This window comes from Lytechinus variegatus, chromosome 16 (genome assembly GCF_018143015.1).
Source record: "Lytechinus variegatus isolate NC3 chromosome 16, Lvar_3.0, whole genome shotgun sequence".
NCBI classification, from domain to species: Eukaryota; Metazoa; Echinodermata; class Echinoidea; order Temnopleuroida; family Toxopneustidae; genus Lytechinus; species Lytechinus variegatus.
In genome coordinates this window covers 8,076,054-8,089,278 of record NC_054755.1, presented here as the reverse complement: position 1 = coordinate 8,089,278, position 13,225 = coordinate 8,076,054, and the positions used below count along the sequence as shown (strand labels likewise).

At 35.1% G+C, this 13,225-nt stretch overlaps 1 protein-coding gene across 1 annotated transcript in view; it reads left to right on the top strand.

Annotated features, from left to right (window-relative positions):
• The window catches only part of LOC121430103 (LIM and senescent cell antigen-like-containing domain protein 1), a 28,571-nt gene extending 16,077 nt beyond the window's left edge, over positions 1-12,494 (top strand). The window contains exons 3-11 of the mRNA XM_041627377.1: positions 2,273-2,318; positions 2,997-3,063; positions 5,897-6,017; positions 7,172-7,324; positions 8,589-8,739; positions 9,195-9,287; positions 9,887-9,935; positions 11,102-11,177; positions 12,260-12,494. Coding sequence (XP_041483311.1) covers positions 2,273-2,318; positions 2,997-3,063; positions 5,897-6,017; positions 7,172-7,324; positions 8,589-8,739; positions 9,195-9,287; positions 9,887-9,935; positions 11,102-11,177; positions 12,260-12,389 — 886 coding nt within the window. The 3' untranslated portion in view covers positions 12,390-12,494. The remainder of the gene's footprint in view (positions 1-2,272; positions 2,319-2,996; positions 3,064-5,896; positions 6,018-7,171; positions 7,325-8,588; positions 8,740-9,194; positions 9,288-9,886; positions 9,936-11,101; positions 11,178-12,259) is intronic.
• The last annotated feature ends 731 nt before the right edge of the window (positions 12,495-13,225 follow it).

Here is a 13,225-nt window from a genome sequence, read left to right as displayed (position 1 = left end):
CTAAATTCCTAGAAGTTTTCTTGAACCTACAGTATGAAGATAGAACTACGTGTAAAACTCAGTATGGTACTAAACCCGATGTCTATGGGTTAATAGAGGTTCGTTGAAAGAATCTGGATTAAACGTGTGGGATGTTCAAAGATTTGATGAAAATATTAAATGTGGTTTGGATATAGGCTAGAGGGTAATTACCCTCTGTGTGAGGGGGTGCTGTAGATTGATACAATCTCCTCCTTATTAATCAGCAAGGCTTGGTACCAATTTGATAGGGTGGAGTTCACTGTACAATGTGTACATTTCTCACTGCTCGTGTGTAGGACTAGTATTAAAGGGAAGTTCACCCAGACAAAAAAAATTATTGTAAAAATAGCAGACAAAATAAAAGAAAATGTTGGCAAAGGTTTGAGGGAAATCCGTCAAAGAATAGAAAAAAAATTCTCAGAATTTTCATCATTTGATTTGTGTCGTCGGTATAAGCAGCTTTCCTACCCGTATGTCGTGTGGTAAAAATCAATGAAATGTCATTTTTTCAGAAAATGGAATATTATTTTATTGTATTGTACCTTCAGTATATAAAAAAATACACAATCATTTTAAAATATGAAAAGAAGTCATCAAGAACTCCAAAACATCTGGGAAAACTGTTAGTTTATGATGTCACAAATCCAAAACTTGAAATTATATTATAACTTTCTTACTGGTAATCTTTGATGGGTTTTCCTCACACTTTCACCAATATATTGGCAGGGGGCCATCACCCCCCTAAGGAAATGGGGGGGGCAAACATGTACATCGATTCCCATAATAATTTTTTGACAACCTAAAAAGAAATTAATAAAATATGCTTTAAAGCATTGAAAAGCTTAACTGTTTGCAAAATTATGCATTTTTTGGCATGCTTTGCTTTACTATTAGAATTATATTGAACGCCAAAATGTTTTTTTTTTTTGCCCGCACCCCTTCGAAACATGGATCGACACTCGTGATGAATTGATCAAGAAGATATATCAAAACAATGTTCATGGACTGTAGATACATGTAGTTCTATCATGATTGACATGTTTCTTGCTTTCAATTGTAAGCATTGAGTAATTTTACACCAGGGGCGGATCCAAGATTTTCCAAGGGGGGGGGGGGGCAGCACATTTTCCTGATGAAAATTTGACCTGCAAAAAAAAAAGGTGTTTCACTTTCAATTGGGAATTTTGATTAAGGCTTTCATCTTTTTGTGTGTGTCTTGAATGAAGCTTATTTTCTACAAATAGAAGGAAAATCTAGGGAGCTCATGATATATTTCTTCGAAAATGGGTTTCTGTAGTGAGAAGTGTCAGGTGAACGCTGCGTTGCTGCCTTAGATCTGCACATGTACACAGATCTTGAATCAGGTTGTGATGATGGGCTTGTTTTTTTTTTCCTTCCATCAAAACAAGCAAATCCTCTGACACCATCCATTGCTGGCATGTTGATGGTTCCTGTATGCCAAAGAGAATGAGATTGATAAAAACACCTCCAAAAAGCCCCAAAAATCTGTAAGCATGTACAAAGGTTGATATACATGTAAAGCTGCATGCGTACATAGTAAGCCCAACATGTACAGCGCATGTCCATTTTAGGATAACATAAAACCTTGTAAGGAGGTGGGGTTTTTTCTCCATTATTTACATGTACATTTGAATAAATTATTTTCAGGATTGCTCTTCAATTTACGCCAACATTAAAACTGTATCAGTGAACAGAAACTGTCAGGCCAACAATTTTACATACCATGGAAAAAAATAACATGGGAGTTCGGGGCAATTTTGCCCTTGAAATGCTTTAAAAAGAGCCATTGGAAATCCCCATTTACTGCCATTTTTTAAATTGTCCAACGTACGTACATTATACATGTACATGTAAATGTAGCAGATTTTTAATAGGCAGTACAGTAGGTTGTGAAAAAGTAGCCTCTGGAAATTAAGAATTAATTTTTTGCCTGGTACGTGTATTCCCAGAAACATACAGAACATGTACTGTACATTTGTGTAAGGTGACCTTAAGATTCAGAAGCAAAAATATGAGTAGAAAAATATTTATACCCCTTTATTGATTTTCCTCCTCGTCACTTAAGCCTGGGAGGGAAAAAGGAAACTTAATAGCATATTGATATAAATCAAACAGTATTGTCAATGTGTATGAATTATATACATGTACATGTACATACCAAGGCTCATCTGTTATCATGGTTAATGAAATTTTAATGAAAGTATGATTATGTTTTCCTTATTGTCCACAGCTGTGCCCAGTGTTTTAGGCCTTTCCCAGATGGGGTTTTCTTTGAGGTAAGTAAAAGAGAAAGAGTACATTTAACTTTAGAGGTCGAGGTTATCAAAATGCTTTTGCTGAACTCAATCTGGCAACAATATCCTTTTTATTTTCACTTATTAAAAAGAATGTACTGTACATGTTACATAATTCAAAACACATTGTAGCCTTAATACAGATATGTAGCAAAATTTGATATCTCAAACAGTGATTTTGTTTGTATTTTCTTCATGTAATTGTATTTTAAAATGTTAAAAGATAAATGTTCAATGTTTGACTTCAAATTTCAACAGCTTGATTCCGGAATGGCGCCATATTTTGCAGTAGAAAAATGTTTTTTAATAAGCCATCTGTGATTGATACATGTAGCATTCAAGAACAAGATACATGTACATGAACATGGAACATGGAACTTTTTGAATGTCATAAAAATCTTCTTTTTTTCTTCAATTTTCTTTATCAACAAAAAATGAAATCATTGGGCAAATTACCACCTTCGAATATAAAACTGTTTGAAAATTATGATTTTTTTGGTTTTATATTTAAAGTTCAATGTAACAGCATACATGTAGTTTCTATAAACATGACAAACTTGTAACATCGGTGTTGACATAGATATTATTTGATTCGCAAAAGACTCAAATATCGTTTGGTATTATATTGGTAACATAATCTCTTTTTTTCCCTTTCCTTAGTTTGACGGCAGGAAATATTGCGAGCACGATTTCAACGTCCTGTTTGCTCCCTGTTGCGGAAAATGCAGTAAGTATCATATTCAGTCATTAAAGGAATACACTTTTAAGCATGATAAAATCCTCTTAAGTCTTTTCTTTGCATGCTGACTTAATTTTGAAGGGATAATAAATAATGATTATTGCTGATTTGATATTATCTTTGAATTTTGCTTTTCTTTAATACACCGTTGATTTTGATAAATATTTGTTGCTACAAAGAAATTTAAAACTCAAAATAATTTAAAATTGTTGAATTTTATCTATAGTATATGGTATGCATTTTTTTCATGTCCAAAAAGTAAATAAATGGATTTATGAGCTCTAAGGCTTGTGGGGGGAGGAGGAGGGGGGGGGGGGGTGGTTAACATCAGGGGCAGAGGATAGACAGTGTAGGTTAAAAAAAAGAATATGATTGATAAACACCTCTCTCAACTGACTTGAAAATTTGATTTTGAAATGGATTTGTCTTAATTATAATTAATACATAACATTCATAATCATTTTTAGCCAATTTAGTATGTAGAGTGTCATACTAGACCATCTCAAACCATTTAAAATTGAACAAATTGAAACTGAAAATGTATGAATAATGACATCACAGTTGACAGAGTGGTTCTTTGCTTTATTTCAAGTTGTGCAATTAGTGAAGTATTCTAAAATGCCCAACTGTTAATACGTGCTTCATGAACCTACTAGAACAGAAAATAGAAATAATAATTAATAATTTACAGTTCTTGCTTAGTGCATATCACATTATGAATGTCTCTATGTGCTTTCAAAGGACTTGGATAGGACTTAGAAAGTGAAAATGGTGTCTAAGTGTATCCATTAATGTATCTGAAGAAGGCTTTCAAGACTACTTTTACGAGAAAAAGAAAGTGAGAAAATGGTCCTTGATAGCCATTTACATGTATAAGTATGAGGATGGTCTTCAATAATTGCTATCTTTTACAGTACGTATTGAGTGTAACTAAGCGTGCGTGTGCTTGCAAAATTTCTTCCATCCTGATAGTAACAGCCTTATATTTATCAAATCTCCTAGAATATGAGGCCTTATCTTCTGAAAATAAAACAATAAGATAATTTTGATTGGCACATATAGTATTTTTTTTTTAGAATGGGAGTGCCCTTAAAAACCAATCATCAACAACAACATTCCTTTATAAAACCCAGTGACATTAGTCTAGACACCAGCCTTTATCAAAGATCAGTGCTGTGTGTTGGAATAGAGTTTGCTTTGTTTTGATATTTTTTTGCTGTACTTTTGTATAGTTTTGCCCCACAAAATCATATTTCCAGGATCTTCAGTGAAAATATGTGCTTAGCTGAACTTTGTGGAAGTTCTCAGTTTCGCAAAATGGGGACACTGCATATTCTACATGTACATTGTACAAGAGACATGTGGTAGCTTTTCACAAAGCTTTTCTGTACCGATTATCTGTCATTCTCTGAAAGTTTCCATAGAGACTAGTACTTTGTAGCCAATCAAAATGAACAATTTCACCAAAATTATGAGACCTGACAATGTAGTCAGTGCTGAAAACATTTACATGTATGAAATGTCTCCTCGGAGTCTGGCAAGTTTCCTTGTTTGCCTCAAGAAAACATGCTTATTGTCGCATACACCTACAAGCTCAAAATACAAATAAACAGATCATTTCCTTGCCGTATAGAATATGAATTCAGAAAGACCAGAATGCTAGGCTAACTTCCTGTCTTCAATTTTCATACTGGTTTTCCTTCTCATTCAGGAAGACTAAAATATCATACACATACAATGTACTTGTAGTCATTTTTTATAATAATATCTCCTTTAGTCTCGTCTTTACATCCCTTATTCCTGCATTGTACATGTATATCTATGATTCTTCTTCATTTCCTTCCTGCTTCCTTTTCTATTTACATATTCCTACCCCCCCCAAAAAAGAAATTTTTCCCTTTATAATTGTTCTTGATCTTCACTCACTTGTTAATTTCATTTGTATTCTTTCCATCTCATTCTCTTCTAACTCTTCCTTCTTTCTCTTTGATATTCCTTGTTATTTTCTTGTCTTGATTCATTCTCGTCCATTCTTCCATAATACGCTTGCATTCCAACTTCCCATCTTTTTTTATTTCATTTTCTGTCATGATTTTTTCTTGTCCGCACACATACTGTCCATAAAATCCTTTGTTGTTTTTTTACGGTAATATGTTCAGATTCATCCGTAGCTGGGTTTGTGATAGGATGCATGATCAAGGCTTTAAACAATAGCTGGCATCCTCTTTTGTAAGCCCACTGAAATATTGTTATGATTTGTATATATATTGTGGGATATTACATATACATTTGAGTTTTCGTGTTCTCATGCAATATCACTAATGCCTGCATACATGTACATGTAGCTAATCATATCCCTTAATAATAGTAGATGCTTATATAGCGCATAATATTCTACAGAATCTCTATGCGCTTTACAAAGGAGGTAATGAAGTCTAATACAAGTATACTTAGAATAAAATACATAAATACTAAATGAAAGATTAACAAAACATTGCAACATACCTATCCTAAACCAAATGATCTAACATGAGAACAAGTATGTTTTTAAAGATTTAAGAAAGGTGGAAGTACATGTGATGGCCCTCAGATTACTAGGCAGTTTATTCCATAGTACAGGTGCTGCTAACTGAAAGGCACGATCACCAAACGAACATGTTTTAGATGTTGGTACAGTTAATAAATTCTGGCTAGAAGAACGGAGATTCCTTTGTGGGACATATTCAGTAATCAGATTATATAGGTACAATGGGGACTTACTAACTAATGTTTTATGAAATATCGCTATTTGATGTTTATTTGTTTTTATCCATTTTTATAGACGAGTTTGTGATAGGCCGTGTGATCAAGGCTTTGAACAATAGCTGGCATCCCCAGTGCTTTCTCTGTCAGCTATGTAACTGTGAGCTTGCTGATACTGGATTTATGAAGAATCGTGGAAGGTAAGAATAAATTTTTTTACAAGTCCAGACTTACAGCGTAGAAGTCAACTTTACCCCCCCCTCCTTCATATTGAAAGTCGATTCAAATAGACATAAAAAAGGTCCTTCAGAGCAGGGTGCTACATAACTTTTTAGAAGTGCTTTCCTGGTCAGGCAAGTAAATTTTAAATAGTTGGAATATACTTGCCCAAAAATCTATTTCACTTGCCCCAAAAATTCCTTTGAAAAAAGTTTTACCTCTTCAAAATAAAGTTTTGTGGTTTTATAAATCATTGACCTTTTTCTCTTTTGACATGGACTGATCTACCTTGTTATTGCATTTCTTTTTCCAAAGTGATTTTATCTTGCCTGCCATGACCAAAATTAGGCTCAATATCATATATCGACCCTAATTTTGGTCATTCTACTGTGAGAATTTTGCTTGCCCAATTTGGGCATGTAGTTTTGGTCTTTACTTCAAAACACTTACCCGACTCTAACTTTTACTTGCCACTTCTGTGTTACTGCTATTACTATATTGTGTTATTATGATTTAACATGATTCTTTGGAGATTCATTGAATCATCAAATTCATGAAAAAAATGAATAATTTATATTTTATATACTTTGCAGGGAATAATTTTGCTTTACAAATTTGAATAGCATTTTGGTCATTTATAAGAGAAAAGCTCTCAACTAATAAAGTAATGTACAGTCCTATGTAAAAATATGCTATACAAAAGACTTTATGCATAGCAGTCTTTCAAAAATGTGGAGCAAATTGCGATGCGATAACAGAAAAATTATTCCCTGATTTGGTACAAAGAAATGTGAGTGTGTAACCTTATCAACCCCTTGATATTTGTATACTGATTAGGAAGTGTATATTGATATGTAACTGTTTTCTGAAAATGCTGTATTAAAGCAAGACTTATGAAAATACCTTAACTTTCTTATTTTGCATCTATTTTATAATGTGATCTTTTAAATATTTTGCTCATCCGGGGATTTATGAATGTATCGAGCTAATACCCATTGACATTGAGAATCCCTTATTAGTTTTAAGTACGTAGTTTTAGCAACTTATGTAAATGGATTCATAAAATAATGCATTATCAACAATATTAGAAAAAAAAATCATGAGCCTTTCGCTCACATCTCCTCTTTTCTTGCAGGGCCTTATGTCACCCTTGTCACCTGAAGGAGAAAGCAGCAAGCACCGGCAAGTACATCTGCTACCGATGTCATGGTGTCATCGAGGAAGATATGCTGATCAAGTATAAGAAGGAACCTCACCATGCCTATCACTTCAACTGTACTCGTTGCAGGTTAGTCCATGCCCAACAGGTGGAGGAGCCATGGTGTAGTGGTTCTGACTCTCGCCTTGTAAACAGAGGGTCGTGTGTTCGAATCCCACCGCGGTCTGGCGTCCTTTGGCAAGGCATTAATCCACACTTTGCCACTCTCGACCCAGGTGCTAAATGGGTACCCGATAGAATGTGAAAGTCATTGTGGCTTGTCCAGTACTGTGTGCGCCTCACCAGCGACTGATTGGAATGCTCCCCAGGGAGTGGAGGATGTGCACACATTGTGTGCGGGAATTACTGATTGAATCTGATGACCGGGTAATAATATATCTGTAAAGCGCTTAGACACGTCCTTCCGATGTATTAAGCGCTATATAAAAGCGGATTATTATTATTATTATTAGTTTCTATGGGTTCCCTGACCTTTGCTCTCAGGCTGGGCAACATTTGCTCTGCTATAAAATCCAAACACTAATCAAATTACTAACTTAAAACCCTGGATCTAACACTGTACCCTACCTTAAACCAACCCTAAACCTAACATAAAACTCTATCACAACCTTAAACCTTTCAAGACAAATGTCGTGTCACCGCTATATGATGGCTCTCAGGGGTTTCAGGAGCCTTTAAACAAGGCCCTGTGTCTGTTATAATGTTTACATCAAACACCTACCGACTGAAAACAAAGACTAGTTGCAATAAGCCGGATTGATGCGAGCCCAGTCACAGGGCATTTTATAGGAATCTGCCTTGGATTTCTTGCATTAACTATTGTTTCCGACTCAAGACTGCTGCCTGAGCATCATCATATGCTTGATTTTCACGATTGATTGTAAGTATAGTCAATCCAGTCAATGGTAGAGAAATGTGTCACGATTATTGCTAATCTTTGTTATGGGCCCCTGGTCACCAAAGCAAGTTTGGATAGTAAATAATTGTACATGTACATTTATATTCATGAACTTGAGATGGCTTGTCAGAGGATAAGGGAGCAACCAAAGACATAGAAGAAGCAAATGATTGAGAAGAGTAGGGGGGTTGGGTTAAGTGAGGTAAATGCACCGAATAGGGTAAAGTGGAGGGAGGGGGTGAGGGTGATCTCTGTGAGTGCGAAGGAAATCTGGCCACCGCGTAGTTGGGGACTATACCAGATTTAAAAGCTAGATGACTGACTGACTGTTTATTATTATATGTTTGGGATTATTGACCAGTAGCAAAGACTGATAGGCTGGGGGAGGAGTCAATTACAAATACTCATATTTCCTATTTTGTCTCTAAATATTAGTGAGGAGTTGAATGGCACAGCGAGGGAGCTTCGGGGAGAACTCTACTGCTTGCCTTGCCATGACAAGATGGGTATCCCGATATGCCAAGCCTGCCATCGACCCATCGATGAGAGAATTGTCACTGCCCTCGGTAAACATTGGCACGTTGAGGTAAGACTGACATAGCAACGGAGAGAGAGAGACACACACACACACGTTCTCACAGTTTACAAATTAACCAGAGAAATACCTGTTAACCCTTATACTCCTGGGGTGGGGGGGGTCATATGTTGACATAGCCTAGCCTAGCTGCCAACTATTTTTGAAAAGTTGTAATTGTTACTGTTGTTACCTCTGTTTGGAAATAAAAACACCATTTTAATTCTCTAGCTGCCAACTATTTCTGAAAATTTGTAATTGTTACTGATGTTACCTCTGTTTGGAAATAAAAACACCATTTTAATTCTCTAGCTGCCAACTATTTCTGAAAATTTGTAGTTGTTACTGATGTTACCTCTGTTTTGGAAATACAAACGCCATTTTAATTCTCATGTATTTTGCTTGAGCATTGATTTCAGTTTATCTGCCAGATGTGTAAACGAAAACCTGCCATTTTGTTTTGACAGCACTTTGTGTGTGCTCGATGTGAGAAGCCCTTCCTTGGACACAAGCATTATGAGAAGAACGGCAAAGCCTACTGTGAGACACATTACAATCAGGTATGAGTACCATGTCATATTCCTTATAATTAGGTTCATGCTGCACCATTGGTTAACCCTATTACTCCCGTGGTATTTTGAATCTTGTCACTACCGGGGGGGGGGGGGGAAGGGGGGCATTATAGCCCCCACTTAAGATCTCGGCCCCGGATTGCGTGATCGCGACAAAAATATGCACAATGGTAGGGAATACTGTAATCTACATGGTTGCAAAGGTTAACTTCATGTCATTCATATATTTTATATTATATCAATTATGCTAATTTATTCAGAAAATTGTACTTTTTGCTCTAATTCACCAAATAATGTTCCTAGAATGCTAATTTTTTATGTAAATTCCTTTATAGCATTCCTAGCAATTGTAAGTGAAAAATAATATCGGTGCCATAAGCAATTCCATATGTATTTCTGTTTTCTTGGGCGTACGGTAAAGCGATACTCCTGATATTTATGATTTATGGTAGCAGTTTATATAAAGTTTCCCATAGACTTATAATTTCGCTTGAATGTGTGAGTTTGTCGGAATTGAGGGGCACTGAATTTTTGAGTATCCATATTAAGCAATGGTTTTTATTGTTATCTTTTATATATCTTTACAGCTCTTTGGAAATATTTGCTTCTACTGCAACAAGGCAATCACATCAGAGAGTGAGTATAATTTGTTTCTTTCAGTCTCCATATAACTTCACCCCAATTAAAAAAACCCAGAAAATATAAATAAACAGGTAAATCAGACAAGTATAATCCCGTAAATCTCATCGAATTTGGATGTGTAACAGGAAAGTTATGACATTCTTAATGCAAAGCCGACCCAACTAAAAGTTTTCTTTAACAGTCAAAAGAGAAAAATTAAATTAGCATATCACTGAAAATCTTTTCAAAATAAGATGTAAAACAAGAAAGTTATAGCAATTCAAAGGTCAAGTACTGTACACAGCAACTACAGTGTAACTTTTGACTTGAATAAAATACAGAAAAGTCACTCATAAGATGCTAAATCAGACAAATATAGATATACACTACTGCATACATGTACTTGAGATGACCTTTCAAGATCATCTAAAGATTCAAATGCTCAGTAATGTAAACTATACTTGAGTATCTGTCAACATTCCTATCTTACATAAGTGTAGTGGCCATTGAATATTTTTTTGTCAACCCTTGGGGCTAAAATTTGGAATTGTTTTGTATTTGGCATTCTCTCTCGAGCTCCCAGTCAACAACTTTTTGATGTAAAATTGCAAAAAATTATCAAATTAAACACATTTTTGTTATGTATCCTTCATATCGTAATTACTTTAGGGCATACTTGTTCCTGTAATCTAGTTGTGAAGTGGAATAGTGATCTTACTGTTTTCTTTCATTTTAATACCAAATCTAAAGATAACACTTTAAGATAAATCCCAGTTGTGGTAATAATTTCAAAATGAGTTCGTACAGAATCCAATGAAATGACCACCAAAGTGTCTGTTTGTATAAATAAAAAAATATGTGCCAAAGGATTCTAGAAGAAATTGTGTAATTGCTGAGAAATAAGCATGGGGTTCGGGTCCAGCGTCGGGCCAACATTCAAAGCAATAATAATACACTGTCCCAGGTGCGCTTATCTGTGCTGGTGATCTCTAGTGTGAACATTTTTCAGCGTAGATTTCAAGATTTCATTAAGTTCAGTTTATGTAACTGTACCAGATCTAGATCCTTGATGATACAGTGACAATTAAGCTTGGTTTCACACACTTTCTCGTGAAATCAGTGTTTACTGCAACTACTTTCATTTATCTTTAAAGTCTTCTCATTTTTGTTTGATACTACAGTGATGTGTACGATGAGCAAGACTTGGTGTGATGAGCATTTCTTCTGCATGGGCTGTGATACTCTTCTAACCACCAAGTAAGTTTTACTTAAAGTAAAATTGATCTTATTATGAATCATGATCTTGCTATACAGTTGTTATATTGTGAATAGAAGGAAAAAGTAAAAGGCGGTCATGCCATTGTGTTATGATTGATATGATGATTCTATACTGTACTATTCATGTTATGGTTATGCAAAGTAACTCTTAAATTAGGAACAGCTTTATGAAACAGCCCCCTGGGCATATTCTGACCAAGGCAGTGATGCGGTGATACACATCATGCAATTGGGAATTTAATGGCGAATTTCAGTAACACCCAACTCCTTGTGATACACTCTCAGATGTTATATCCAAGAATTTTCAGTACGAATCAATATTTACCTTGGTCTTTTAAACAAAGAGCAGTGATGTCAATCACCTTTAGGGACGTAGAGATGTCTTGTCATGACACCCAAAGTTTCTACCATTCACGGTCCATGGACAACATATTTTTGTTGGTTGTCATATATTTTCAAAAGACTACCCAGTAGTACTTTATTATCATCACAAAAAATGAAGTTCCTCATTAGTTTCAAAAGGAGGTTGAAAAATGTGAAAATGGCTGAGTTTTCTACCATGGAATCGGCCTTTAGTGATATGGGTACCCGGTAGGAAGGAATTCCTTGAATGCTCGTTGCGCCCGATCAGGGTAGCCGTGCTAAAGCTGGGGTAATAGTATGCAACGCTTATAAACATATGTATATAAATGTTGCATATTGCTATTATTATTATTATTATTACATTTCTTGTGGAAGGACAGTCTGTCATTTGATGCATATGCATTCATTTGAATGTCAGTTCTGATTTCATGTCATTACATTTTCTCAGGATATCATAATGATAGTATTTTTTATGAAATAGGAATTATGGGTGTGAGAGCTTGGCTTTTTAGCTTATTTCAGCTATTTCTTTTCTCAGCTTATCTCAATCTTTTTGTGTACTTTGTCTGTACGAAGCTACAGGACTTTTTGCAGTTTCCACATTTTTTATTATTTCTGCTTTTAAGAAAAATTTATTGTGTTAACTTGAGGATTACAACAAAGTTCCATCATAATTGGTTTTCCCTTGATCTTCACAGGAGCAAGTTCATTGAGTTTGATCTGAAGCCCGTCTGCAAGCGATGTTACGACCGCTTCCCCAACGAACTCAAGAGGAGACTGAAAAAGACCGAAATGGCCGGCAAAAAGTTCGGCAAAAACGAGAAGTGAGAGGAAGCCCCACATTTAGAGTACCTAGATATTTCTCATCTTGTATATTTCATTGGGATCACCTTCCTAGATAATCACCTTATCTTTCTAATGTAAATCTCCAAATTTTTTTTATTAGTTGACTTTATCTTGTGGATAGCTTCATGAATACTTGCCAGGATTGGCACATTTGACTTATTTAATCTATATAGCACCTACAGGGGAAGTTCACATTGATGTTATGTTGGTTATGATAAAAGCAGACTTCTTTAGATATTGTTGAAAGGTTGATAAACATACATCAAAGAGTAACAGAGTTATGAATGTTTAAAGATTTGATTTTGTGATATCACAGACAAGCTGCTCTTCTTTGTGATAGAAATACCCCCAAAGCTATTTTCTCAAAAAATTGTGTGTGTGTGTTGGATATATTAACAGACATCACTTTATTTATACCCCCTCCTATATCAAAAACTATTGTTATTCACCGTGTTCCATAATATTTATGTTACATGATATATGGGGGAGTTGCTCACATTTGACTTCATGAATTAAATATTTTCAACTTCATAACTCTTATTCTTTGCTAGATTTTCATCAAACATTCAGCACCTTTTTTGTCTATTTTTTCTGATCTTATTATTGAAAACCAAGTAAACATCAGGGTGAACATCCCCTTTAAGGTAATGCACCATTACTGAAGCTTGCATAGAAGACTCTGTGATCTCTGAATGGATGTTTAATATGAGCTCTTTCAATTGTTCGCGTAATGCTTACCTAATTAGTTCATTTGTTAACATAATTTTGTCATCTTGTCGACGAACATCAGTAATGCTGCGCTACTTTTGAGTTTTTAG